Below are 27,833 nucleotides of genomic sequence, written 5' to 3' on the forward strand. Positions count from 1 at the left end.
TCATAATGTTCCATACAAATCTAGTCAAGGAAAGAGAGAGAGAGAGAATTCAGAGTCTACTCTAAATCAACCACTACTTCATGCAAGTGATGTGAATTGCTTGGCCACAACTAGAGGTAAAATTGTGCAAGTTGATGAAAATTCCAGGCAAACTGTCCATCGGTAAAACAAGAGCCACAATGAGGATTAAACCATGATCAAGGAGAAGATTTCGCATCTTCCCAATGTGAGTGAGGATATAACACTGGTTGGCAATGTCGTCAATACCTGTATACACAGATGATAAGGCCCTATACCCAACAGAGTTACAGAAAAAGACTAGAAGGCAGACATCCCAATGGTGGATATAATATATATATATATATAATTATCTCACATGACTTTTTTGTTCCAGCTCTATGACTATCATATAATGAGGTTTATTTTTTGATGTTTTCACTTTTTTAAAAATTACAACAATATAAACATAATTAAAAACATGCCATATTATTTTATTTAACATACAGATTCATGGTCCTTTTCTCATGTCTAAAATAGAGTTATTGGGCTGGAGCCAAAGAATGGTCATTGTTAACGATCTCCTTTAGTAACTGTTTGCACATCGTACTTTGAGAAATTTACCTTCATCTCAAGCAAAGAGCAAGCATCCAAGCCTCACACAACGTGGTCACAGTTTTTATCTTTACCCAGATAAGAACTTGGTGAGCTATTGCTTTTGGCCCAGTGACATCAAAACTGTTATAGTGAAAGTGGCTATAAGAAATGCACTATACATAGGCTGTGCCATTAAACACCAAATATCCTAGTGGAAAGGAAAAATATTTCTATATTTAAACAACTATGAGACAATACCACCAACCACTAGATGGAATGCTAAAAACAAAAGAGCAGGCAGCGTGGCCATGTCATACGAAGATTGGAACACTATTTACATAAGAACAGTTTAAAATGCACTTCCTTATGTGTTATCTCATTTGACAGACACACTAATTCTGTGAGATTGATATTTACATGGTTTCCCATTAAAAAATTGAGAGCAAGAGATGGGAATTGAGTGTTTTCAAGCTGCAGTTAGCAAGTGGCAGGTTTTCTGACTCCTAATTCCATATCCCTTTTAAAAGGAAAGATCAGAGTGAACTAGGATAGAAAAATCTCTGATACATGCTATCATTGTCAATTTGAGCTGCTATACCAATATTCCATAAACTGGCTAATTTATAAACAGTCAACACTTCTCACAGTTTTGGAGGCTGGAAGTCTAAGATCAGGGTTCCAGCATGGTCTCGTTTTGGGGAGTCCCTCTTCTGGGTTGCAGACTTCTCATATTCTCACATGGGGCCTGTGAGCTCTCTGGGGTCTCCTTTATGAAGGCACTCCTCCCATGCATGAGAGTTCTGCCTTCAAAGCCTAATCACCCCCCAATCGCCCCCATCCTAGTACTATCTCATTGGGTATTAGGATTTCAACATATGAATTTGGACGCAAATGTTCAGACCGTGCAAACAAAGAAAATCAAAACATAAGAAAATAGGTAGAAAGAATTTCTAGGACAAGAAAAGTGCAAACTAGCTCTAGCTATGGCACTTATTCTTAGACATCAAGTGCATAGGCTCTATGAACTCAACCTTAATCTGATTTATATCCATTACTCAAAGTCACAATGCTAATATCCTACTCATACCCCTACTTAAATGACCTTTTAAATTTGGGTAATTAAATGCATATAAGCTTGAGATGTAGTTATTTGAACATCAGGTATCACCATGAACTGACTTTACTATCTACCTGCTCATGCTTTATTTCTCAACTACTAGTCTAGATTATCTGTATATCCCAAGAATATTGTACCCATTAATCATCTACTCTCAATGACCTATTTCTGTCTCTGCTGCAAACGCAACCTAAGAGCAGGGATCATATAGAATCACAACATCCCTGGCCAGTTGGCTTAGTGGATGGAGTATCAGCCTGGCATGAGGACATCCCAGGTTCAATTCCCAGTCAAGGAACAGAAGAGAAGCAACCATCTGCTTATCTTCCCTTCTCTCCCTCTCCCCCTTCTCTGCCTTATCCCCTCTTGCAACCAGCTGCTCAATTGGTTCGAGCATCCACCCCAGGCATTGAGGATAGCTTGGTTGGTCTCAGTGTTGGCCTCAGACACTGAGGATAGTTCCATTGTTCTGAGCATCAGCCCCAGACAGGGGTTGCCAGGTTAATTCTGGTTGGGATGCATGCAGGAGTCTGTCTCTATCTCCCTTCCTCTCACTTTAAAAAAAATAAAATTAAAATTAAAAAGAATCACATTGCTGGCAGGCATTTGGGGGCTCTAATTGCATAAGTAAGATTATCTTCTATTTTTCATACAGGTGCATTAGGTGAAATAAATCAGATATCTTAGATCATTTCAGACAGGATATCCATCTTTACACATGTTCAAAATGTGCCACTGACAAGATAGATTACACGCAGTCAAAGGATCACTTGAGGAGATGGGAGATTGTACCGTGCAGTTCCCTCATACATATTGTGCTAGGCCAAAAAAATGGACCCAAAATATCCAGTATCAAATCCCTGGAACCTGTGAATGTCTCCTTAGGTGGCAAAATAATTATTTTAAGGATCTTGAAAGGAAAGACCCTGGATTATCAGGTGGGCCCTAAAAGCAATCACACATATTCTAGTAGGAATGAATTTTGGAGAGACACACAGAAAGAAGGGGAGACACACAGAAGAGAAAGAGACAAGTATACAGCATAATCAACTGTCCAAATGATGTGGAGATGTTTTCTCTAAATCTGTGTACTCTAGTTGCCTAATGTCACCCCGTTAAACTTAATTGTCTAAATAAAATTTTTAAAAAAGAGGAAGAGACAATGTGGCAATGGAGGCAGAGGTCGGAGTCATGGCCACAAGTCCAGGGATGCAGATAGCTATCAAAAGTTGAAAGTGGCAAAGAATGACTTCTTCCCTAGAGTCCTATAGGAAACAGCCCTGTCTACACCTTGATTTGGACTTCTGGCCTCCAGACCTGTAAAGGAATTCATTTTGGTCTTTTTAAACCACTATGTTTGTGGTAATTTTTCACAGCAGCTCAAGGAAGCTAATGCACATACATTTTGGAAACCACGTGCTCCTAAGTGAGTATTCTTTAGGAAGTTCCTATTTCACGTCCTGCTGCTCTGCTCTTGGCCACACTTTGATAAGTTTGCATAGATTGTGTTGATCCATCTTTACCACAATTTCCCTAAAAGCATCTGTTTTTGATACCATGTTATATTTTTCACATCTTTGCAGTAGGAATCAAAGGAGAATAAAATCCCACCCATCAAAAAAAGATTTTCACGGAACACTGAACTGAAAACCACTTCTGTACATTGTAGCCGTAATCCTGTGGTTTCACACAATTATTGTTGATATGTGTAGTAAAGTAGGGGGAAAGACTTACAAGAAAAAGAAGCATGAATACTGAGCCACAATTTTTCAAATGTTTGGTTTGAGATTCAATAAACAATTTGCAGGCTATTGAGCTTTCTAATCAAGTTTTTCTTAAACCATCATAAAGATTCATTTAAAATCATGGAATATACAATAGCTGGCATCAAGGAGAAAATCTTTAACTTGCTGAGTAGGTAGTAAAAATTAATTTGGAATTAGAATTGCGTCTTGGAAAGGGGACTACAATGCAGTTTGGAGGAGATTAAAACGGGCTTGGGAATCAGTCTCTGATGTTCAATATTTTTTCTTGGTGGGGGGGAGGTTATGAACACACTAATAGCTATCCTCATCTGTGTATTCACAAAACACTATAGTGAACAACAATATAGAAATAGCTATGAAAGTTTTTTAAGTTAATATTTGACATAAACATGAGGAAAAATAAGTGAGGATTTCAGGTTGCCTTCCTAGGTCTGAACTGAGGGAAATATTGAAGAGGTGTATCCCAAGCTGAAAATATATTTGGATTCTATCGGCTATGCATTATACAGATGGTACACAGAACAAAACTGAACTGTTCCCATTTGGCGTTATTCTTTTCTATCGATCTCAAGTGCTTGCTTTTCAAATAACAATTACTAACAATTATTTTCTTCTTCTGTACTTTTTCAAATCCTTACATTTAAATTAGCTGCTAAAATCTTCACATCAAGGACACAAGAGATAAGATCATGTTGTCAGTTGGGGGGTCTTGATGAAAAAGTTTCCTAACTATTTTTGGAAGGATGCCATTGTATGCACAGAAAGAAGTACAACAATAACACATATTGATGGGGGAATTTGGAGGAACAGACGGTAAATGAGTGCCATATCTGCATTTATGGCATAGCGCAATTGAGAGCCTTTGATCTTTGTTGAGAAGTGGGCAAACTCTGGCTGTGGAACAGATGGGCATTGCCTCGCTCCCTGCCTAGTGACTGCCTGTCCTTCTATCAGGGCTGCTGGTTAGGGGGTTGTTTAGTTTAATATCCCCAGCTGCTGTTTTTGTGGCACCAATCACAGGCACGTTTCAGTTACCACCGAGTATAAAGGTTACGATGTTCATATCTGTGATTTGCATTTGGATTTCTTGTGAATATTAAAAGAAAACATACACAGTTGGGAACTGTATATTATAGAATCTCAACAGTTACTTGATTTCCCTGAAGCTTTGGAAAAATGCATCCAAGACAGCTCTTCCACACCAAGAGAGAAAATGCCCCTTCCTCGGTCTGTCTGAACTCCTCTTCTGGCTATCAGTGGTCTCGAACAATTCCTTCCTTCTCTCTGCACTTCTCTCTAAAAGTAGAGAGTTGGGTCCCTCCCGTTTTAGTATTCAGTTTTAAAACTCAAACTTTTAATACTTTATCCCATTTATTTATCTTCTTTGTTATTGTTATATACATGTTTCAAATGTTCCCATTTCACTGTTTGGGATTTTAAATAGATTTGAATCTCTGAGAACTAGCTAATAGTCAAGCTGAAGCATCCTTGAGCTGATGTTTGAGAGCACTCTGTCATCTGGGGACGTACAGCACTTAGGTTACCTAAAGTTCATCATATATGACACAGCATAACATGGTGAAGAGTTTGGGCTCCGGTTCCAAACAACCTGAATTCCAACCCCAGCTCTGCCATGTGCTAATTGTACAATGACTTCATCTTGCTGTCAAAAGAAGATGATAATATCCACTTTGCAAGGTCATGATAAGAGTTAGATTTAATACTGGTTAAGGTGTTGGCACATGGCATGTGTTCAATCTGTGCTACTGCTATTAAATTCTGGCTACATACAAGGAATGGTAGAATGCAAGGCGATATACAGTCCATCTGTGAAAGAAGGAATTGTACATAAAATAAGTGCACACTGTGGAGGTTCAGGGGAGGGTGAGCAAAGCATGGACAGGGTAGGTGAAAAAAGACTTCCTGGAGGCAGATGAGCTTTGAGTGAAGTTTTGAGAGAAGAAGATAACTCAAATGAGCAGCGAGGAGAGATGAAGTTCAAAGAGAATACACAGAGTGGCCTGTGAAATGCAGTGGGTAGACCAGCTGGTCTGCAGGGTGAAGTGGAAGAGAGGGTTGAAAGGCCTGACCTTCAAAATTCACTGTTAGTCTTGCCTGGTAAGGTATTCCAGACACTCTCCTCTACTCCCAGAGACTCCTGCTTATTGATCTGCTAAATACTTCCTACATCACATTATGTATGTTTTCCTAAATCTCTCCCCCAACTGGCTAATGTTCTTCTATTTCCATTTGTTCCTTGTGGAGTCTCCAGCCTGGGAAGCATGGCAATGTGATAGGACGATGATGAGTTTGCCTTTAGGAGCCAAACAGACGGAGGATCTGACCCTAATGTGTGAAAGTGGTCGGACTTCTCTGGGCCTCAGTTTTCTCCTGTGTAAATGGGGATAGTGACACCACCATAAAGTTGTGATGAAAGTGAAATTAAATAGTGTATATAAAGCCCCTGGTACAGCTGGTTAATGGCGTGTTGCAAGTGCTCAGTAAGTGGCAGCTTGTATCGTGTTTATAGCACCTGGAACATGGTAACACTTAATAACATTACAGCGACAGTATGCTGCACAAGGGCAGATCCCCTCAGGATTGAGGCGAGCTCTGAATAGAAGCCTGGTCAGTTAGATATTCCTGTTTTCATTACCATAGATTCTAACATAATGTAAATAAATTAATCCATTAAAAGGCCACTGGATGACTTTTGTGGTTGGAAATATTGGTTCACTGTGAGGAACGAATCAATAAAAACAGGAGAAGCCACACTTGGCCACCTTATTTTTTATTCTGACTCAACAATGTCACCCTCCTCTATTCTGGAGGACAGAATGACTAGAGTTGAAGTTCCAACTCGGTGCATTTCATTAATATAAATTCAACTGCTCTCATTCTGCAGTCATAAACAGCCAAAGACTTAACCAGTCTTGGACAACAAAACAAAGTATTATACTTTCCAATCATGGGATACTGTTTTATGAAAACTCCAACTTCAAATAGCAGCAAGAAAGAAATAAAAGTCTGAACATTTTGATCAGGATTTGCTACCAGATTGCTGACTTAACAAGTAATGTTACTTTTTTAAGCCTACATTTCCTCAAAAGGATCATATAATCTTTTTTTATTTTTTTATTTTTATCTTTTAGGCTTGGACAAGTTACAGTGTTTTTATTTCCATAGTCGTAAGAGTGGTACAGATGGGAGGAGAGTGCTACTCACAGCATTTGTAATGTTGCCCTTTCTCCCCACTGGGCACAGCTTTCTCATCCTCACTTGATAACTTTTCCCAATCTCAGACCATGTTCCGTCCACTGACATCTCTACCACCAACCTCCAAGGCCAAGCAGAACCCATCATTCCCCTGAGATAGATAAGTCCCCTTTCTGCTAGTTCAACTAGAGTTTTGCAGATTGAGTTTGCAAGGAAAATAGAGGACAGGAAAATCACATAAAGCACAAGAGCAATTATGTGGCGTACAAATGCTGTGACACTAAGTTTAGCATCTGGTCAAAGATTGGCATGGATGGCACAGCTGAATGACTTCTAGGCCCGGGTTCCCTTCCATCACCTCAGTTCTCTCTGGGATAAGTAAGAACTCTTAATAGCTATCATTGACTGCTCAGCTCCTAAAGAAGGAGTTTACAAATATTTTCACTTATCCACTTCTAAATATGTCTAATTTATGAACAAGAAGCACAAGAGTCTTAAAAAGGTGGCACTTGTCTATTTTTCTAATGTGGAAACTAAGATGCACAGAAAGCAGTGAAGCTTATATTTGGAGCCAGGTGTTTCAGACCTAGGGTCTGTATTTTACCTACTGCACTGCCTTCTCAAATGTACTTCTCTGGTCCCGGGAAGGACGGGCTTTGGAACACCCGTTTTGCTCAGCTCCTCTGCCCAGTGCTCATCTCAGCCTTCATGTTCTGTATGTCATGCTGGACCCCAGTCATGACTCTTGCTCTCTCTCCCTCACGTCTGCCTCCCTGCCCCTCCCTGCGGTCATTCTGCAGACTGCCCAGATGATGCCACACCCCGCTCAAATGAGAACCAAAGGTTTTCTTTCCTGAGATACTCAGACATCTAGATGCAAGAAGTTCTTAATTTCTTTCTAGAACCTACATTGAGTTCCATCCAAGAGCCTGCTTCCAGAATATAGCTCCTCTCTGTCATTCTCCCGCCCCCGGATACCGGCTCTCTTAGGTTCTCTGTGGCACCTGGCCTTCTCTGTAAGAGAAGAGCATGCAACACTGGCCTTGTAGAAGCTTCTTTGCTGCCCCCTGAGCTATCTCTAGGGCCTACCTCACCCAACCCGTTTGGTGCCGATCTCTCCCTCTTGTGTGAAGTTTACTCTCCTGCTTTGCCTTTTAATGAAGTGTGATTTCTTTCCTGAATATTGCTGGCCTGACCTGAGAAGCTGATATCCCACGGCTCACTCCTGGGACTGGAGGTACAATGCCACTGCTCCCACTTCAGAGGGCAGCAACCATGTCAGCTCCCTTTTCATGGCTGGAGGAGACCCCTGAACCCAGGGAAGCACAGAGCTCACCAGCTTTTATCTGCTGTCTCTGGTGACCCACTTCTTACATGCTCTCCCAACCCCATGGTGTGCAGCATTCTCTCATAATTGTACACACTAAAGATTACATGCATATTTTTAGAAAGTGCAATAGCCACTAAGGAAAGGGTAGGGGAATTTCCATATGCTTTTGCCTTCCTATGAAAGTCTGAGGAAAGATGGGGAGATGGAGACCACCAGTGGACTCAATTCTTTAGTATGAAGTTGATCTTTAGTATTCCATGTAAAAGACATATGAAAGCCTTCACTAATATCAAAATGTAATTTTGACCAAGACATACCCTCCAAACATGCTAAAACTTGAACAGCTTATATATTGTGTTATTTTAATGGTGGTGCTAAACAACAATAAAAAGCCCGAAGGAATAAAGAAGCAGAATGTAAACAAACTGATGTAAATAAAGAACTGATTATCCATGCTTTAAATTTAGGGAGTTGGCAGTACATAGATTCAAGGAAGAAATCACAGCCATTGCAAACATCATTATATGATCCAATCAAAGCGCAGATCACATGTATGTTACATGGAAGTCATGGTTAGCATGCATCCCAAGCTCTGAAGACATGTGAGTGCAAAAAGGTCTGTACCACCACTATCACATAAAATCTTCATGCTCTCCTCTGATTTCTTAAAATTAACCACAAAAATTATTTTTCTTATCCTCAACTCATAAATTGAACCCATCCTGCAATGTGTTCCAGCTGCAGTAAAATTGTCACGCTTGCCTGGGTGCGGCCAATGGTCCTCAGATGGCCCGGTGTCCTGCTTTGCTGCTGTGTTAGGTCTCTTATACTAGTTTTCTTTTTTTCTTATTTTTTAGCAGTACCTTTTCTTTCTTAGGGAAACTGCAAGTACATCTCACCTGCTCTTCCTGCTTTTCTCTGAGCTGCCAGCAGAAGGACCCCTGCGTGTGTAGAGTACGCAAGGCTATTGATAGAAGGAGTCAGTGTCCGCCCTGGTCCACATTGTTGCTCACTCGCATAGCACAGCGCTTTGCCTGTTGCCTGTTAACATGACCAACTAACTCCCTTCATGAGCTTAGAAAGGATCTATTAAAACAAAAAGAGCCAAAAACATTTTCTGAGCAGGCAGTGCCTTGTAAACTCGAAACACCCATGTTTGAATACAGAGGTATACATTATATTCTTGGCATTCATTTGAATGAATGTTTTATCTAAGGCTTTCAAAATGGCCCATTGTCTGACTTTAATTAGCCCACTGCCCTGCCCTGTTTAGAGAACTGAACCACATTTCCAGTGCTTTCTGTGTTCTCCACCCAACCATCTGCTCCTAACAAATGCAGAAATGTTTAAAAATAATAATAATAAAAGTGAACCTTTTAGAAGCAACTTATTTTATTTTTAGCCATTCTATTGGTTCTATTGGTTTTGGGGTTGTTTTTTTTCTCTCATGTCATGAAATGAAATTAAAAATATGTCCTAGTGGCGAATTCTTTTGCAGAGTTTACAGAAATAATTGGGTTTCTCAGCAAAATTGCTGTGGCAAATCCATGGCTGAGGTTCTGCAGATTCTGTTCTGGTCCAAGTGTACAGGGCCATATATCAACGTGCATCCCTATGGCTCTTGTGTTCTTTTTTTTTAATTCCGTGAGAGGAAGGGAGGCAGAAACAGACTCCTGCATGTGCCCCAACTGGGTTCCACCCAGCAAGCCCACTAGGGGGCGATGTTCTGCCCACCCTAGGCATTGCTCCATGGCTCAGCAGCCAAGCTCTTTTTAGCACCTGAGGTGGAGGCCATGGAGCCATCTTCAGCCCCGGGCCCAACTCGCTCCAATTGAGCCATGGCTGCAGGAGAGGGAGGAATAGAAAGAGAAAGAGAAATGAGAGGGAGTGGGGTAGAGAAGTAGATGGGAGCTTCTCCTGTGTGCCCTGACCGGTAATCAAACCTAGAACATCCACACATTGGGCCAACACTCTACCACTGAGCCAACCAACCAGGGCTGGCTCTTGTGTTCTAACTAAGCTACATAAACACAAATAGCATTCCAAAGGCACACAAATGCCCAGGAAAAAAAAAATATGCCCAGGAAAAAAAAAAAAATATATATATATATATATATTTCATTTTGTAACTTAGGCAACAGAAATCACTTTCTCACTTTCTCACAGAGTTAGCCTGGGCATAATTTTATGCCAGGCAGGAGTGTTGTAGCAGTAAAATTTCATGAAAATGTCAGAGGGTTGGAATCCTGTATCTGTGTTACCTTTTCAAAGGATATAAAATAGTTGATATGCCAGAAATTTAAGATAACTGGAATCATAGTTTTATTAAGAATTTGAGATTTATAGTAAAGATATTACCTAAATTGTATTTTTTAGTTTTTATTAGCTAGTTGTTTTCATTATAAAAGTAAAAATTTCAAACAGAACTAAAGACTATAAGGTAAAAATTGAAGTCTATTTATCCCCCTGTTCCCACCCACCCCTTCTACTTCCCAGGTTCACCAAATCAAGTTTCACATACAACCTTCCAAAATTGTGTGATGTTATTTTATTACAAAGAAATTAACTTGCTGTACCACATTAATGAATATCACAATCAATGTTAGATATTTACATGCACTACTACAAAATGCATAAATGAATGTTTTCGCAGTAAATTCCTTTCCCCAAGAGACTTTAAATATGTTTTTTAGTCTTCATTTTACCTCTACATTTGAAGGCTTTAAGCAAATCACTTAACACTTGCCACCAACCATTCTGGACCTATCGTTTTCAGCATGGGATTAAATTTCATAGAATGCTACTCTCATCATTGCTGAAAAACTTCTAAAGGACCATAGCCTGCTACTGGAGAAAAACCAAGCTCCTTACCATGGATCAAGGAAGTTCTTTATGACCTGGTTTCTCCGGCTTCTTTTCACTTCTCTGTCTGCACACTTCTCGTACACATTCCATATCTGTGGCATGCTGTCCACATGTTTGAACCTTGCTTTGGTCTCCAGTATAATGCCCCTTATCCTCTCTACTTACTCATTTCCTCTCATCCTTCAAAACTGGACTTAAATATCACCTACATTTTGATGTGTTTAGCCACCTTCCGCCAAGACAACAACCCACTTCCCTCCCTACCCTCATTCTTACCTCCATCCCAACTCATCACCTCCTACCTACACTAAATCAGAGTAGTAATGGACTGTATATTAGAATCCAGCCTATGCCATTTACTAGCTTTGTGACCTAAGACATGACCTTTACTGCTTATTAGTTTTCCAAAATATAATTTAGAGATAACATAACAATATATTTCATTGGTTAATGGTAAAAAAATTTAATGAGATATTGCATGTAAATAATCTAGCATAGTGCAAAGTACATAAAGTACACAAATGTTAGTTGTTATTAAAAATGATGAAATATACACTGATATATATAAAGTGCTTGACAGAGTCTGGCATGAAGTAAGTATTCATGAAATGCTAGTCCTTTCTACACTTTTTTTATTTTTATTTTTTTATTTTATTTTTATTCTTTTATTTTTTTAAGTATTTTTCTGAAGTGAGAAGCAGGGAGGTAAATAGACAGACTCCTTCTTGCATGCTCCCAACTGGGATCCACCCAGCAAGCCCACTAGGAGCAATGCTCTGCCCATCCAGAGCATTGCTCCATTGTAACCGGATCCATTCTAATGCCTGGGGTGGAGGCCATGGAGCCATCCTCAGCACCCGAGCCAACTTTGCTCCAATGGAGCCTTGGCTGCAGGAGGGGAAGAGAGAGATAGAGAGAAAGGAGAGGAGGAAGGTTGGAGAAGCAAATGGGTGCTTCTCCTGTGTGCCCTGGCTAGGAATCGAACCCAGGACTTCCACATGCTGGGCCAATGCTCTACAACTGACCCTACCAACCAGGGCCTATGCTTATTTTTATTTTTTTTTAATTTTATTGAATTTATTGAGGTGACATTTGTTAATACAAGCATACAGGTTTCAGGTATACAATTCTATACTACCTCACCTGTATACTGCATTGTGTGTTCACTCCCCCAAGTCAAGTCTTCCTCCATCACCACCTGTATCTCATATCCTCTTCTATTTCCTCCCAAACCCCTTTCCTTCCACCCTTATTTTTATTATTGCACAAATTACATACATATTTATGCAACTGTGTTCCTTATGAAATTGTGCGCTCCCTAAGAACAGAATCTATGCCTTACTCCTCTTTGTATTTTTGGAAATTACCACAATCCTGACACATATTAAGCATACCATTCATTTACATTTAATAAATTAAGTGAAACATCTGCTCCTGACAAACCAACTTGCTTATTATTCCATAAAGAAAAGAGGTGGGTGTGCTTTTTCACATCTGTGTTTGGTTCACAAAATTCCTTGCACCTGGGAACTTTCTTTCGCCTTTCTGCATCCTGTCATCCTTCAGTGTCCAAATCCTCAGCAAATTGATTTCTCCTTTTTCTGATTTCTAAGGTATGTAGAGCACGAACCATGCATTTGGAAACTAAGTACAGGCTGTTTTGTACCATGATCTACTTTTTCCTGGGCTTGTCAGTATCAGTTACTTAAGAACCCACTGTTACCTTAGTAATGGATAGCAATGATTATGATTTCTCACAATTCTTTGGGTTGGCTAGAAATTTCTCTGCAGGTCTCCCCAGGGCTTATTCATGCAGTTGCATTTAGCTAAAGTCCAATATAGCTCCTCCTCATGCCTGGCACTTGGGGCTAGCTGTCAGCAGGAGTGCCTGGATTCACTTTCACACTCTCATCATCCAGGAGGCTAATGTGACTTTCTTAAGAGGAAGTTGTAAGGCAGCATTTAAAGCAAGCAAAGGTAAAAACTGCAAACCCTCTTGACGCCTAGACTCTAAAACTCACCCAACATCACTTCTGTCATAGTCTGTTAGTCAAAGCAAGCCACAAAACCAACCCAGATTCAAAGGAGTAGAGAGATAGACTCCATTTCTTGATGCGAGGAGCTGCAAAGAAATTTTGGCCATATTTAATCTACCACATGGCTGTGTCCCTGAGTAGATCCTAATCTAAATTGTTTGGTTGCATTTTCTTTCTAGCACCTGCAACATTCAGCACTATGCTTTGTACATCAGAGGTGCCAGTAAACATCTGTGGCTTGATGGAAGGGTAGAGAACCTGCTTGTTATGTCATTGAGAGGGAGCAGTCAGAGAAGTTGGGTTTAGATCAATCCTAGTTTTTGTAATTTATTAGATGAATGATTTGAGACACAATTACTTAACTTCTCTGTGCTTTCCTCTTTTGTAAACCTGAGATGATAATAACTACCTTGTAATGAAAGAATATTATGTAAAACACTTGGCACACAATAGTTGTTTTTAACTGTAGTTTTTATTCATTCTGGAGTAATTTTTAAATTTATGATTAAATTACTATATAATTTAGGTAAATGGTCCAAAAATCAAAACTTGTTTCACGCTTTGCAAAACAGTAAGATTTATTAGAACAGGTTTGGTATTGTGTAGTCACTACATAAGATATTACACCAATCAGAATGACCCTGGTTCTACTACATACTTGTCACAATAACTAAAGCATCTGATTCTCTCTTCCCTTTTCTTCTGGAGGAAGACAGTCTTTCGACCTCACGTGGGTACTCATGTAAAGGTTAACTGTCTTACATCCAGCCTTAACTTTCTACTCATTTCAAAGTTGAAGAAGAATCATGTGATCTATGATGGGTTTAAATTCAGATATTAAAAATATAGTTTTAGAATGTTCAGTATAATATCAGTTCATTCTTCCTCTCAATAGATATAATGACAATGAGAAATTAAATATATAAAATACTGTAAATTCCTTGATAAGGGATCCCAGCAATTCACAAGTGGCTAAGATTATTGTTATTTAAGCATCAATAGCAGTGTCTTTAAGTTTAAAGAGATAATTTCTAAACTGTATAATCAGAATTTTAAAAATATATAGCAGTGTGAAAAGTCCTATGCTAGTCAGAGATCTCTTCCTTGGTACATTTCAATATGTTTCTTCATCTAGATTGGCACCTAAAAATATGATAGGGTCATAAAAATGACTATAAATGTTCTCAAGGGAAACTCTTATCTCTTTACTACCTTGGTGACCTATTAGTTCAAATTAACTCATTTTCATGAAAGGGCTTTGGGGGCAGCTGTGAGGCTGCTGTGTTAGCTACAGGAAGTTGCAGACTGGCAAATTTCATTCAAATATAAACCTCTAAATTTGGGCACCTGGCATTGCAGGATCCTGTTGTTTGCAGTATGCAAAATAAAATTTATATATCATCTCACTTGGTCAAAAGTTATGGGCTCTTTGATATTATTTCTGGAGGAATGATTGACTTAGTGAGAGGCAACTGTGTGAGTATGATATCTTTAATAAGGAAAAAAGGAGTGTGAGTTTCTCTTCAATGAGCAATGACAGCTAGTGCTCGTGCTGAAGGCTCATGTTTTAGGCTATTCTCTCTCAACCTATAAACTCCAGGAACGGGACGGGGGAGTAAGTGCCTGCTCTGAGATCTGTCCAGTGAAATTCTTCCTAATCCCAATGCAACCCCTTAGGTCTCTTCTGTGTTCTGTGAGATGAACTGAAGTGATGCATTATCATTGTGTGTTTTTTTTAATTTAAAATTTTTATTTTTAATTTATCATGTTGACATAGTTTCAAGTGTCCCACTGAATATAACACGCTCTACACATCTCCTCTAAATATTTCCCAGGTTACCAATAGAGAGTGCAGTATTAATCATAGCTATAAAATAATTCTATGGAAATGTTTGATATCATGATTTTGGTGGTGAGTCCGGAGTTTGTGAGATTTCTCATTCACCAAATTGTATACTTAAAATTTGTAAATTTGATTATATGCAAATTATACCTCCATAAAGATGTCCCCCAAAAAATAGAATATTCATTGAAAGACTAAGGAAATGATTGATAGATACCAGACAGGGAAGTATAAGTCCTGCCTGGTCATTTTTGTCATATTTTTAAAAAATTATATGAACCCTCTTAGATGTCTCTAAGTCCTTTATACTAAAAAAGAAATATAACTGATAGTTTCCTATTTTGACTTTTGAGTTATTAAAATGCCAGGAAGGCAAAGGGTCTTTACTTGATTTCACCCACCTACCACCACTGCCTCCAGGAGAGCTTGGGCTATTCTCCTCTGGGTGGTTGTGATAATTAAATGAAACAATGCATATAACACATTTGGCCACATGCTTAACAGTGTGTTTATGAAATTACTACAAGTATGTGTTTATGAATTAGTTCTATTATACTTTAAATCTCTGGTGGAAAATGTTGGAAATTATGGAAAAAATAAAAGCTGTTGTGCTGGGTAAAAATCAAGAAAGTACCTACATCTAGTTTCAATATTTAAGGATTTCATTCTGTTTTCAGCAGACTAGATGGTCTATGGGTGGGGAGATCTCACCCACACAAAACTTGATTCTTCATGAAATGCATTTTGCTGAGTTGTCAAGCTGGCAGGAAATAGGAAAATCTCCAAAGTGGGTCTGGGATAGGGACGGTTGACGTGGGAGCAGAAATTAAGACATTGAATAATGAAGAAGTCTTCACACCAAAAGACAGGTTCCCTTGAGGACAGATGTCCAAATTAGCTTTCTGTGTAAAGACTGCTCCTTAAGCTGTTGCCAGGTTTGAAGGGCTGAACCTGGGACCCCAGGATTAATTTGGGAAGCCTGAGAGGGAGCTGGCCCCCAAGCAATGTCAACATAAAGCTTTGGGAGAAAAGCAACTTCAATGTAGGACCACAGATTTTCATAGATTAAGGTTAACCAGATATGAATTTCAATCAAAGATCACCAACTGCATAAGGAAACATACCACTAAGAATGACAGCATAAATAAAAAACAATAAATTCAAATTCCCAGAGCTTTCAGATATTAGAATTACCAGATACAAAATATACAATAACTTAATAAACAATAAACATTCAACAGAAGATTCAAAACTTATCAAACATATTTTTGAAAAATCAAATGAACTTGATAGTAATGAAAAAAATAAAGTGATTACCAGTAGGAGGGGGGTGTGGGGGAGGGGGGAGGGGAAGGGAGTAAAGAAAGGCAAATATATGGTGACAGAAAATGATGTGACTTTGGGTGATGGATATACAATATAATCAACAGTTCAAATGCTATAAAAACATTTACCTGACACCTGTGTACTCTTATTGATCAATGTCACCCTGTTAAATTCAATTTTCTAAATAAAATTTAAAAAAAAAGAAAAATATAATCAGTAATAATTTTTTAAACCTCATTATATGAGTTAAATAGCAAATTAACTACAGTTATAGAAAGAATCAGTGAATTGAATATAAATTTGAAGAAATCGATATTAATTTATACCAAAATATAGAAGAGAATAATGGATTTAGAAGAAAGTAAGGGAAGGTGAAGGGACATAGAGATTCAAAGGAAAAGGTTTAACTTTCATCTGCACAGAGTTCTGGATGGAGAGAATAGGAATAATACAGACAGGGCAATCTTTAGAGAGGATGGATGGAACTTTTCCAGAATCTAAAAAAAGAAATCCTCAAGACACATGAAGCACATCCTATAGCAAGCAGGGTAAATTAAATGTTAAAAAGCACTCAGAAAGAAAAGAAACATTGTCACAAAGAGTAACTGTGAGGTTGGTAACAAACTTCTCCATAGCAATTGTGGAAGGTTTTGAAAGTGCCTGTGGAAGAATGACTATAAAGTTACAATCGGGAACCCAGCACGTTTGAAATACAGGGACCAAAGCAAATGATTTTTCAGATAATGAAACTAAAACACTTGACCACCAACACCACCTCCACAAAAAGGATATTCTAAAGTTTTACTTTAGAAAAATGATTTTTTTTCTTTTTTTTTTTTTATTAATAATTTTATTTTTTTAATGGGGTGACATCAATAAATCAGGATACATATATTCAAAGATAACAAGTCCAGGTTATCTTGTCGTTCAATTATGTTGCATACCCATCACCCAAAGTCAGATTGTCCTCTGTCATCTTCTATCTTATTTTCTTTGTGCCCCTCCCCCTCCCCCTTTCCCTCTCCCTTTCCCCCCTCCCCCCGTAACCACCACACTCTTATCAATGTCTCTTAGTTTCACTTTTATGTCCCACCTATGTATGGAATAATGCAGTTCCTGGTTTTTCCTGATTTACTTATTTCGCTTCGTATCATGTTATCAAGATCCCACCATTTTGCTGTAAATGTTCCGATGTCATCATTTCTTATGGCTGAGTAGTATTCCATAGTGTATATGTGCCACATCTTCTTTATCCAGTCATCTATTAACGGGATTTTTGGTTGTTTCCATGTCCTGGCCACTGTGAACAATGCTGCAATAAACATGGGGTTGCATGTGTCTTTACGTATCAATGTTTCTGAGTTTTGGGGGTATATACCCAGTAGAGGGATTGCTGGGTCATAAGGTAGTTCTATTTTCAGTTTTTTGAGGAACCACCATACTTTCTTCCATAATGGTTGTACTACTTTACATTCCCACCAACAGTGTATGAGGGTTCCTTAGAAAAATGATTTTTAACTGGTGTGCTACAAAAATTTTTTTAAAACATGCAATACCTGACTGTCTAGTCAGGGACCACTGACCTTTTTTCCCTTAGATTGTCAAATAAAAAAAATGACAGCAGCCAACACAACAATAGCCATCTGGTGTGACTGAATCAAAATTATACTTTTGGGAGGGGGTCATATTGGTGAAAAATGTAATATATTTTTTGATGTACTGCAGAATCTTAGTAGTTTTATGTGTACCATGAGATGAACAAGGTTGAAAACTGCTGCTACTATAGAAAAAGGAAAAATTAATCTAGGGGAAAAGTCTAGGAGAAGAGCAAGCAAAGAAAATGATGAATAAAATAATGATATTTATAATGTCTAATATGTGAAACTTTAATAAAAAGAAACCAACTAAAATGAACAAAAATGTACATATAAATTAGGAAAGCAGTAGTAAGAGTTAATGTTCTAAGGATGTTGTTGTCGTGGAGAGATTTAAGATGATGTTTGTAGTTTCTGTTAAATACAGTGTGTCTGTAAAGTCATGCTGCACTTTTGACCGGTCACAGGAAAGCAAAAAAGACGATAGAAATGTGAAATCTGCACCAAATAAAGGGAAAACTCTCCCAGTTTCATACCTATTCAGTGCAGTTCGATGTGGGCTCACGCACAGAGTTTTTAGGGCTCCTTAGGTAGCTATCCCGTATAGCCTGTACAGACTCGTCACTGACTGATGGCCTACCAGAACGGGGTTTCTCCACCAAACTGCCGGTTTCCTTCAACTGCTTATCCCAAAGAGTAATGTTATTCCTATGTGGTGGCGCTTCATTATAAACGCACTGATATTCACATTGTACTTTGGTCACGGATTTGAATTTAGCGAGCCACAGAACACACTGAACTTTCCTCTGTACCATCCACATCTCGATTGGCATGGCCGTGGGCTGCTCCGCTGTATACACAGTGTTACATCATCATCTGCGCATGCGCACATGCTGCCACATCACCCTATGGAAACTGGGAGGGTTTTCCTTTTATTTGGTGCAGATTTCACATTTCTATCGTCTTTTGTTGCTTTCCTGTGACCGGTCAAAAGTGCACCATGACTTTACGGACACACTGTATACAGGTAAATTTTATGGGTCACCATAAAGAATGGAAATAGAGAGTTTAATTTTTACAGTGGGTAGAGGGCAACATCACTTTGGAGAAATGAATACAAGAGGCCTCTTCTCATTGTAAAAAGAAATAAAATCGACTACACTAGTAATTGTGAAAACTCTGTCGAGTCTTCAGGTATTAAAACTGGCTTGGGGGAGGGTACAGTGCTGGATTTCCACAGTAATAATTAAGCCTGGGCAGAGGAAGGAGGAGAGTCAGAAGACTCTGGGCACTGTGGGGGAGGGAAGAGAAAGCGGGAAATCTTTGACAGCAGAGATGGTGAACACTGAAGGGGCCTGGCTGCATAGGCTGAGCTGTATCCATGCCGTGGGTAGAGGTCAGAGGCAGAACCGTGCCAGCCAATGAAAGAATGACTGACAGATGCTGAGGGGACAATAGGCACTTCCGTTCATCACATTGGACATGTGTTCTGTGTCTCACAGAAGCTTTCCTCTTAGCCACAGCCTCAGCCAGAACAACTTTAGGGGAGAAGGCAGGAGGGGAAGATGAAAGAAGGGCTACAGGATGTCTCCCCAGGACATCTACCACCCGGCCTTACGCTACTTACACATGGATGGAGGCTGGGGCAGAAGAAGTCAGAGGGTGCAGGTGCTGGTACGGGAGAAACCTGGAAATTGGATGGTGACAACATGGGCACCGGCAACAAGGGGAAATGTGTTTCTATAATCAATCACTACCTCCGCTCCTTCCCATACAAGCCACTGATCTACACCTACCTCTGACCTCATGTGCCCTCGAGTTCCCTTCTGCCACTAAAAGGTGTTAACTTATTAAATAGGAAAACACATAAATCAGAACTTGTTTAGAAGAATATCCCAGAGCTTTGAAGGAATGTAGGAATGCATTTGAGTAATAATAGTAACTCATAATTATGTCCTGCTTACACTGTGCCACGCACTATTCTGAGCGCTTGACATATATGATCTCATTTAGCCTCATGTGCTCAAGGTCACACAGCTAATAAGAGGCAGAGCTGGCATTCCAACACAGACTCTTTGGTTCCAGAGTCTTCACTCTTAATTATTATGCTATTTCTGAGGGGTTGGGGGATATTTTGCCTGGAGAAGATGGAACTCCAGGTTGGTGCTGTGAACTGAATATTTGTGTTTCCCTGGAATTCGTATGTTAAAGCTCTTATCCTCAATGTGATGGTGTTTGGAGATGGGCCTTTTGGAAGGAAGGTAATTTGATCATAAAGATAGAGCCCTCATGGATGGGATTAGTGTGCTTATAAGAAGAGACACAAGAGAAAGATGATCTCTCTTTCCAACATATGAAGACACTATGACAAGCCAGCCACCTGCAAATCAAGAATAGAGCCCTCACCAACAACCCAACCATGCTGGCACCCAGACCTCAAACTTCTAACCTCTATTTCCATTCTTTATGGTTCCTTAAAAACTTTACCTTGTATATTTAACAAAGACTACAAACATTATCTTAAGCCTCTCACTGACAGTCACCAATTCTAGCCGCCAGAACTGGGAGAAATGTTGGTGGTGTTGAGAAATGTTGTTACACCACCCAGTCCATGGTATTTGTTATGACAGCCCATAGTGATTAAAACCATTGGGAAATAATGGGTTATCTTCAAATATTTGAAGGGCTGTGATGGAAACAGAGTTAAACGTATTTTGTATGAACCAAAGAGAATAGATTAAAGAAAATGACTCTTTTCAGCTTACTTTGCAACTGTCAAAGGTCTCCAAAGAAGAAATGGACTTTCTCAGGGGGTGCTGATTTCTTTATCATTAGAAGCTAAGTGCACCCAGTGTTAATATGGAGAGGATTTCAGCATGGAGTGAGTGGTTGGATGAGATTCTCTATAAAAATCTCTTCCACACTTGAGAGTTTAAGGTCAGGGCTAAGAGCGCAGACCATAGAACTGAGGACTCTTAACTTTTAAAACAGCTATATTTTCCCACTTAACTTTGTTTCTGAGCATCTTGAAACCAGACTTGTATTTGGATATTTCAAGATTCTACTTACCTGGATATGCTTCCCTTCAGAGGTCAGCTTAGGCATCACTTCTCCAGGTTCCCCTCCCCCCATCCCATGTACCAGCTTAAGTGCCCTCCTCCCTGCATCTTCCCCAGACCGTACCTCTTCTCACACTGTAGTGAATTGTGTATTTCAGTGTCGATCACTACCTGTATTAGTTTCCTAGGGCTGAAGTAACAAATCCACAAATGAGGTGGCTTAAAACAACCGAAATTTCTTGTCACGCAGTTCTGGAGACTAGAGATAGAAAACTCTGGTGTCAGCAGCGCCAGGCTCCCTCTGAAGGCTCTAAGGATGCTTCCCTCCTCACCTCTTCCTAGTTTCCGGTCATTGCTGTTCCTTAACTTGAGATTGGATCACTCAGATTTCTGCTTCTGTCTTCACATGGCCTTTTCCCCTCTGTGTTTGTGTCTCTCTGCTCTTATTATAAGGATGCCATTCATGTTGGGTTTAGGGCTCACCCTAATCAAGTATGACTCATCTTAATTTAACTAGTATATCTTCAAAGTTTCTATTTCCAAATCAGGGCATGTTCACAGGTACTGAGGATTAGGACTTCAGTATGTCTTTTGGAGGGGATATAACTTAACTGACAACATCTCCCCCATCTTCCATACTCATTAGACCAGGGGTCCCCAAAATTTTTACACAGGGGGCCGGTTCACTGTCCCTCAGACTGCTGGAGGGCCGGACTATAAAAAAAAACCAAACTATGAACAAATCCCTATGCACACTGCATATATCTTATTTTAAAGTAAAAAAAAAAAAAAAAAAAGGGAACAAATATGATACAATATTTAAAATAAAGAACAAGTAAATTTATTTTATTTATTTATTTTTTTTTCTTAAGGTTGACGTGTTAAATCGTCGGCTTTTTTTTTTTTTTTAATTTATTTATTTATTCATTTTAGAGAGGAGAAGGAGAGACACAGAGAGAGAGACAGAGAGAGAGAGAGAGGAGAGACAGAGAGAGAGAAGGAGGGAGGAGCTGGAAGCATCAACTCCCATATGTGCCTTGCCCAGGCAAGCCCAGGGTTTCGAACTGGCGACCTCAGCATTTCCAGGTCGACGCTTTATCCACTGCGCCACCACAGGTCAGGCCAAGAACAAGTAAATTTAAATCAGCAAACTGACCAGTATTTCAATGGGAACTATGGGCCTGCTTTTGGCTAATGAGATGGTCAATGTGCTCCTCTCACTGACCACCAGTGAAAGAGGTGCCCCTTCTGGAAGTGCAGCGAGGGCCAGATAAATGGTCTCAGGGGGCCACATGTGGCCTGTGGGCTGTAGTTTGGGGATCCCTGCATTAGATGGTGGCTTTGAAGACTGTATGTTTATACCACATATTTTTATTATGTTGACTATGAAGCATACTCTGATCTGGGCACTGAAGATGAGTCACAGTCAAGGTCCGGACTATTGGTGGCATTTCGATTCTACATGGAGGCACTTAGCAAAAAAGTGGTTATTCGGTGTTGAATCCAAAACACAAGCAATGCAGATGACAGATGATAGATAGATGATAGATAGATAGATAGATAGATAGATAGATAGATACTATACTTAATACATGTTTGATGAAAGGTATTAATCTAAACAGTAAGAAACAAAGGATAAATTATTCTCTCCATCCAGCCAGTGTTTGTTGGCATGTTTACCAGAATCTAAAGCTTTGGTTTTTCTTTGTCCCTTATAAAACCTTCTCCAGTACTGGAATCTTACTCTCGACTGACTTCCACCACTCTAACCTCCCCCCAATATCATTTCTTAGTATCAGAAAATAAAGCTTGTTATATATATACATGTTTTAAATTAAAGCGTACAAGTAAAGAAGAAAATTCTCACTGTCTTTGCCTTCCAGAGCAGTGTCAGCTCCTCTCCATCTCCATTTGTCCAGATGCCAGGTGAGTACTTCAATTCAACAAGCAACTCGTTCATTCCCTTCTGAGTTTAAATAGGGCATTTGGGCCTCCATTCTTTTATACCTATCTTACAGAACATTCAAACTGTTTCTCTTTAAGATAGTTGTTTTTAAAATATAAAATCCATAAAGACAAACCTAATTCAGTCATCCTTGAATTTTGAATTTGTTCTGTCTTGAGGGCAGCCTTTTGATCACTTGCCTAGCAGAAACTTATTGCACAAAAGCAATAGCAATTAGGCCCTTGATACAATTTTTAAATATCTAACATCCCAACACCATGATCATATGGTTTAGGCACCTGCTTTAGCACACAAGCACAACCACCATTTACTGAGTGTTCTCTATATATGTCAGGCATTGAGTTAAGCATCTTGTATTGCTTCAATACATATGTCTCATTAAATACTCCTATAGGGGTTTAAAAAGGGGGCACTCTTTATAATAGCAGTGGGCACTCTCATACACACACACACACACACACACACACTTCCAAATGCCAAACTCAGAGGTGGCACAGCCTTTCGCGATGATTTTCGTAACCCTCTGAGATGGTGAGGGAAAGGAAAGAGCAGCAGAAGACTCACATGTCTGAATGGCTCTACATTGTTTCCCAATCACATTGTCACTGGGTTCTGCTCCTTTTTATAGAATAAAATATGTATCCATTGCTTCTTTTACCTTCTACAGTTATTCTTTCTCCTTTTAAGGAGAAATTTGTATATATCCTTAAGAGAAGCAGAGGGTTTTTTCTTTGTGGTTGTCTTTATTTGGAAATTGGAAATATAAGCATAAGACCCTAGGAGCCCTGTACATGGTATTAATTCTTTTCTCAGTCTTAACCATCCCTATGGATAAAAACTTGTGCTGCGCAGCAGAGCCTTCTGCATTGATATTCATTTTCATTTGCTCCATTTTTTTCTAGGGGAATATGCCTATGCTAAAACCTCTAAGTGCAGCTTTCAAATTCATGAGCAGATTAGAAGTTTGGGGCTATAAATTTTAAGATGAAAGTGGAGTAAGTAGAACTGTGCTATAATTTTCTACAAGGCCTTTTGACTTCTTCTGGATGAATGAATACATTTACATGTAATTGTTGAAAACAGTAATAACATACTGGATTTATAGAAAATGTAGAAGACACGTTCCGCTTCTATGGAGCTTGTAAATAGAGGGTTGAAACTCAGGTGAGAGTAGTGAGCATAATATGAAATGACACATCATGTGATAAGGGCCAAAGTGCTGCATGTGTCATGTATGACTGAGCAGTGATACAAAGGACAGGGTCTTGATGCATCTGACTCTCTCCCTACAGATGATTGGGCAGGTGGGCAGGAACAAAGCTCAGAAGTGGTCCACTGTGGTTGGGGGAAAGTAAGAAAGTCAGGTATCTGGTCTTCCTCGCATTTCAGCCCCTTTGTGGTATCAAGGTGCAGATTTTATTTAGCTTAAAGAGACCACGCCCACTGGATACACACCAGCTGGATACAATTAGTTGTAATGACCTTGAATCCATGCTCCTCCTGATAATGTTTCAAATGATAATGTGTTTCCTGCTACAACTGAGCTCCAGTTTACGAAGTCTTTAGCAAACACATTTCTTCCTTTCTCAGTCCCTTTATTTCATCTTACCTTAAACATTGGTCTTCTCAGTTTCAACTTATTCCCCAGTTTTCCCCAAGGGAAACTTTCTGTGCCAGGCACTCTTCCTAAACTTGCAGTGCCCAATTATAACCACTAGAGAGCAGCAAATAACACCAGACTCCTCAAAGCTAGGAAATTTTTTTTTTGTGGTCCTTCCCCTAATTTGGCTGCATAGAAGCCCTATCATTCCAAAGCAGGTAAACCATGCCTGCCAGATGTTAAAAGGCAGGGAGTGTACAAAGGATTAGAAGAAGAATACAATCTGCCTCAAATTTGGAGTGGGGGATCCCTTATCTAGAAATACTGAATCTCAAATAATATGCCCTGATGAGAATAGAGCACAGAAACTGTGGCGAAGATGCTTCATCCCGTAAAACATAAATGCCAGGGGATTATTTTTATCTCCGTAAGCCCGACCCCTCCCTAGCACAGGCCTGACACATAGAAGGTGCACAATAAATGTATCTCGAGTGAGTCAGTGATTGAACAGTTATTGCACTACCTAAAGTGAACTCATCCCCCAAAGACAGAGGGAACTTTAAACATATGATTTGGGCTGGACCAGATCAAAGATGTAATGCAGCAGCACTTACACTTTCAAGTCACTTACCTGTTTAAATGTTGGTTTTGATGTGATGCACGTGTTAGTAACACCATTTCACAGATGAGGAGATTCAGTTGCAACAGAGATGCTTTGACTTTCCCAAGAGGAAAAGTTTGCTTTTCATTTGGCGACAGGTTCACCGGCCACGTCAAGTTACTATGGTGTCAGAAGATCGTTCCTCTCTGACTCCGACTTCCACCACACCAAACAATTTGCAAACGAGGTCTGCACCCCCACCGCGGCGAAGCCCTTTCCCTGCGAGTCCTCCGCAGGACAGAGCCACCCTGCTCTACTCGATTCCTACTTCCCAGAGACCTATGGGGACCACCACCCGCCAGCCCTGACCCCCAACACAGCCCCTCTGTTCGGAGCCTCATCCCTGCCGCCGCTCCTGCCGCCGCCCTTCCCCAGCGACCCCGCACACTTTGTGCTGGTGAGTAGCAGATATTTCACGGTGAGTGAGCGGAGCGCCAAGGCCCAGCGCGTGGCAGTCAGTCCTCAGCCAGATCTGGCTCACCCTGGGGCCCCCTCAGGCTGCTCTGCACCTGCCCCTAGGATGCCGGCAGCCGGGTCTGCCAGGACACTCTCTGAAGGAGCCTTCCTGAAAGATCTGTGCCACCCAGACCATAGGAGGGGGATCTATCCGGGGGGCTTGGGCGGGGATGACTAACCAGGTAGAGTTTATATCCACTCTGAGGTTATATTCCGATAGACCAGGCTGTAATCTTTCAGAGCAGGCACATCCAGGCTGTGATCCCTTCCCCTCCTCACAGCATTGTTACCCTTTAGAACCTTCTTCTCTCTAAATCCTTCCATAGAAGAGTTCACAAAGATCTGAAGAACACTAATACCCTCCTTATAGAAAACTGTAGGCCCTGGCTGGCTGCTCAGTGGATGCAAAGTCGGCCTGGCTATGAACGTCCGGGGTTTGATTCCTGGTCAGAGCACACAGGGGAAGCGCCCATCTGCTTCTCTCCTCCTCCCTCGCCTAGTTCTCTCCCTCTCAGTTTGTTCCACTGTGGTCCTGGGCGCTGAGCATCAGCCCCAGACAGGGTTGCTGGGTGGATCCCCGTCCGGCACATGTGGGAGTCTGCCTCACTATCTCTCCTCACTTAAAAAAAGAAAAAAAAAATGTAAAGCCTTCAACCACAAAGAACTTTATCTTTCTGAAAACAGGACTTTAGACAAAAGGGGGTGGGGTGGGAATTAACATTTACTACTTGCAACATCGCAGGATATAGTTATTACAGCCCCATTTTACAGATAAATAAAGTGAAGTGCTCAATCAGAAAACTAGTGAGTGTCACAGCCTTGAATTGAACCCAAAGCCTTTCCAGCCCCTAAGCCAATGAGATTCCTACCTCTGCTCACCAGGGCAGCTGGCCCTCCTTGCCCACCTGCCCAGGAACCACTGGCCTGACTTCCCCACTGTGGAAAAGGCGGCATTCTAAGACATCAAGGACTGTGCAGCTCAGAAAGAGCACAAGGCAGTGTACTTTAAATGTCAAAATGCCATTCAAAAGCTTATTTCCTTATTCTCACACTGCACTCATTTCATGTTGTTTTCTGAGGGAAACAATCTTAATACATACGGGGAATCAAGTTCTGGAGTAAGAAGGGAATTAGAACTTCCACTGTTGGTGTCAGCGATAAGAGGGAAAAGCCGCCGGCTAAGGAGGCTTCGGACAGCAGAGGGATCACCCAGGCCTCCCGGTGGGCCGTGATCCAGCAGCGCCTCATATGGGGAGGAAACCCGTTCCCGTCAGAGGTTCAGCTAATGACTAACCCCAGTGACCTTTCCATTCTCCTCAGAGAGACTCATGGGAGCAGACAGTGCCAGACAGTCTCAGCCAGCTGGACCCTGTGCCCACCGATGCCCTGCAGACCTTGCCACCTAGCACGACTTGCCACTCGCAGCTGGAGTCAGGGAGCACCAGCCAGCACAGGAGCTTGAGCTGGGGAGCGCCCCTGGCTGGGGCTCAGTCCTACTCGCTGCATGCACTGGAGGATCTCTACCACACACCAGGGTACCCCACCCCTCCCCCATACCCCTTCACCCCTTTCCCTGCAATGTCCAACGACCTAGCACCCAAGGGGGTGCCCCTCTCCCCAGATGAGGGGGCAGATGCCTCTGCCCTTCAGGACCCTTCTCCATGGACCAAAGAAGATGGGAGCATGGTCTGGGGGTCCTACGAATGCCGCAGAGCTTACTGAGGGGAGAACAAAGAACTTCTGTGCTTTTCTTGAACTTGGGTTGTGTATTCCACAGATTGTTTTCAGTGTGGCATTTCTCTCAGAGTTGGATTTTCCAGTTAAGCCATCAGGCCACCTTTTGTTTAATGGACCATGATATTTCAACGTATGGACTTTTCAACTTATCAGGGACCATGTTCTAATGAGACAACCTGGCAGTGAGGTCTTTTTGGAACTTTAGTAACTTATTGCTTTCTGAATCTTCTGTTATCTTTGAAGTATCCCTTTTGGCACTGATATTTTTATCCTTAAATTACATTAAAAAGTTTATGCAGATCCATTCAACATTGATTTTCCTGTTCGATTCTTCTTAGTTATGAACTATATGTATTCTTTAGTAAAGGTAATGCATAGGATTGTAGATTAGGGCACTAAAACAAACTGCATTTTATACCACATGACTTTAAAGCATTCTCACCTTTCAGTGGCTTATAAAGGCCCAGTAACAAATATATCACCACATATGAATGCTTTATTTTCATTAAAATAGGATGAGGTCAGGAGACTCTGGCTTCATAAATAGAGTTTTTACTCTTTCCTAAAGCCTTGGATGTCCAAATATTATGCTAATCCAAAAAGCAATAAAGACCAAAACTTACTTTGATCAATGGTGACCACATTTAGCTAGATATTGTCTTACAA

General features: G+C 40.5%; 1 protein-coding gene across 1 annotated transcript in view; it reads left to right on the forward strand.

Moving 5' to 3' along the window:
* Window positions 1-27,460, forward strand: part of POU2AF2 (POU class 2 homeobox associating factor 2) — a 36,794-nt gene extending 9,334 nt beyond the window's left edge. The window contains exons 3-5 of the mRNA XM_066360758.1: window positions 22,631-22,673; window positions 25,073-25,371; window positions 26,751-27,460. Of these exons, the coding sequence (XP_066216855.1) occupies window positions 22,631-22,673; window positions 25,073-25,371; window positions 26,751-27,152 (744 nt within the window). The 3' untranslated portion in view covers window positions 27,153-27,460. The remainder of the gene's footprint in view (window positions 1-22,630; window positions 22,674-25,072; window positions 25,372-26,750) is intronic.
* The last annotated feature ends 373 nt before the right edge of the window (window positions 27,461-27,833 follow it).

Source organism: Saccopteryx leptura, chromosome 1 (genome assembly GCF_036850995.1).
Source record: "Saccopteryx leptura isolate mSacLep1 chromosome 1, mSacLep1_pri_phased_curated, whole genome shotgun sequence".
Taxonomy (NCBI): domain Eukaryota; kingdom Metazoa; phylum Chordata; class Mammalia; order Chiroptera; family Emballonuridae; genus Saccopteryx; species Saccopteryx leptura.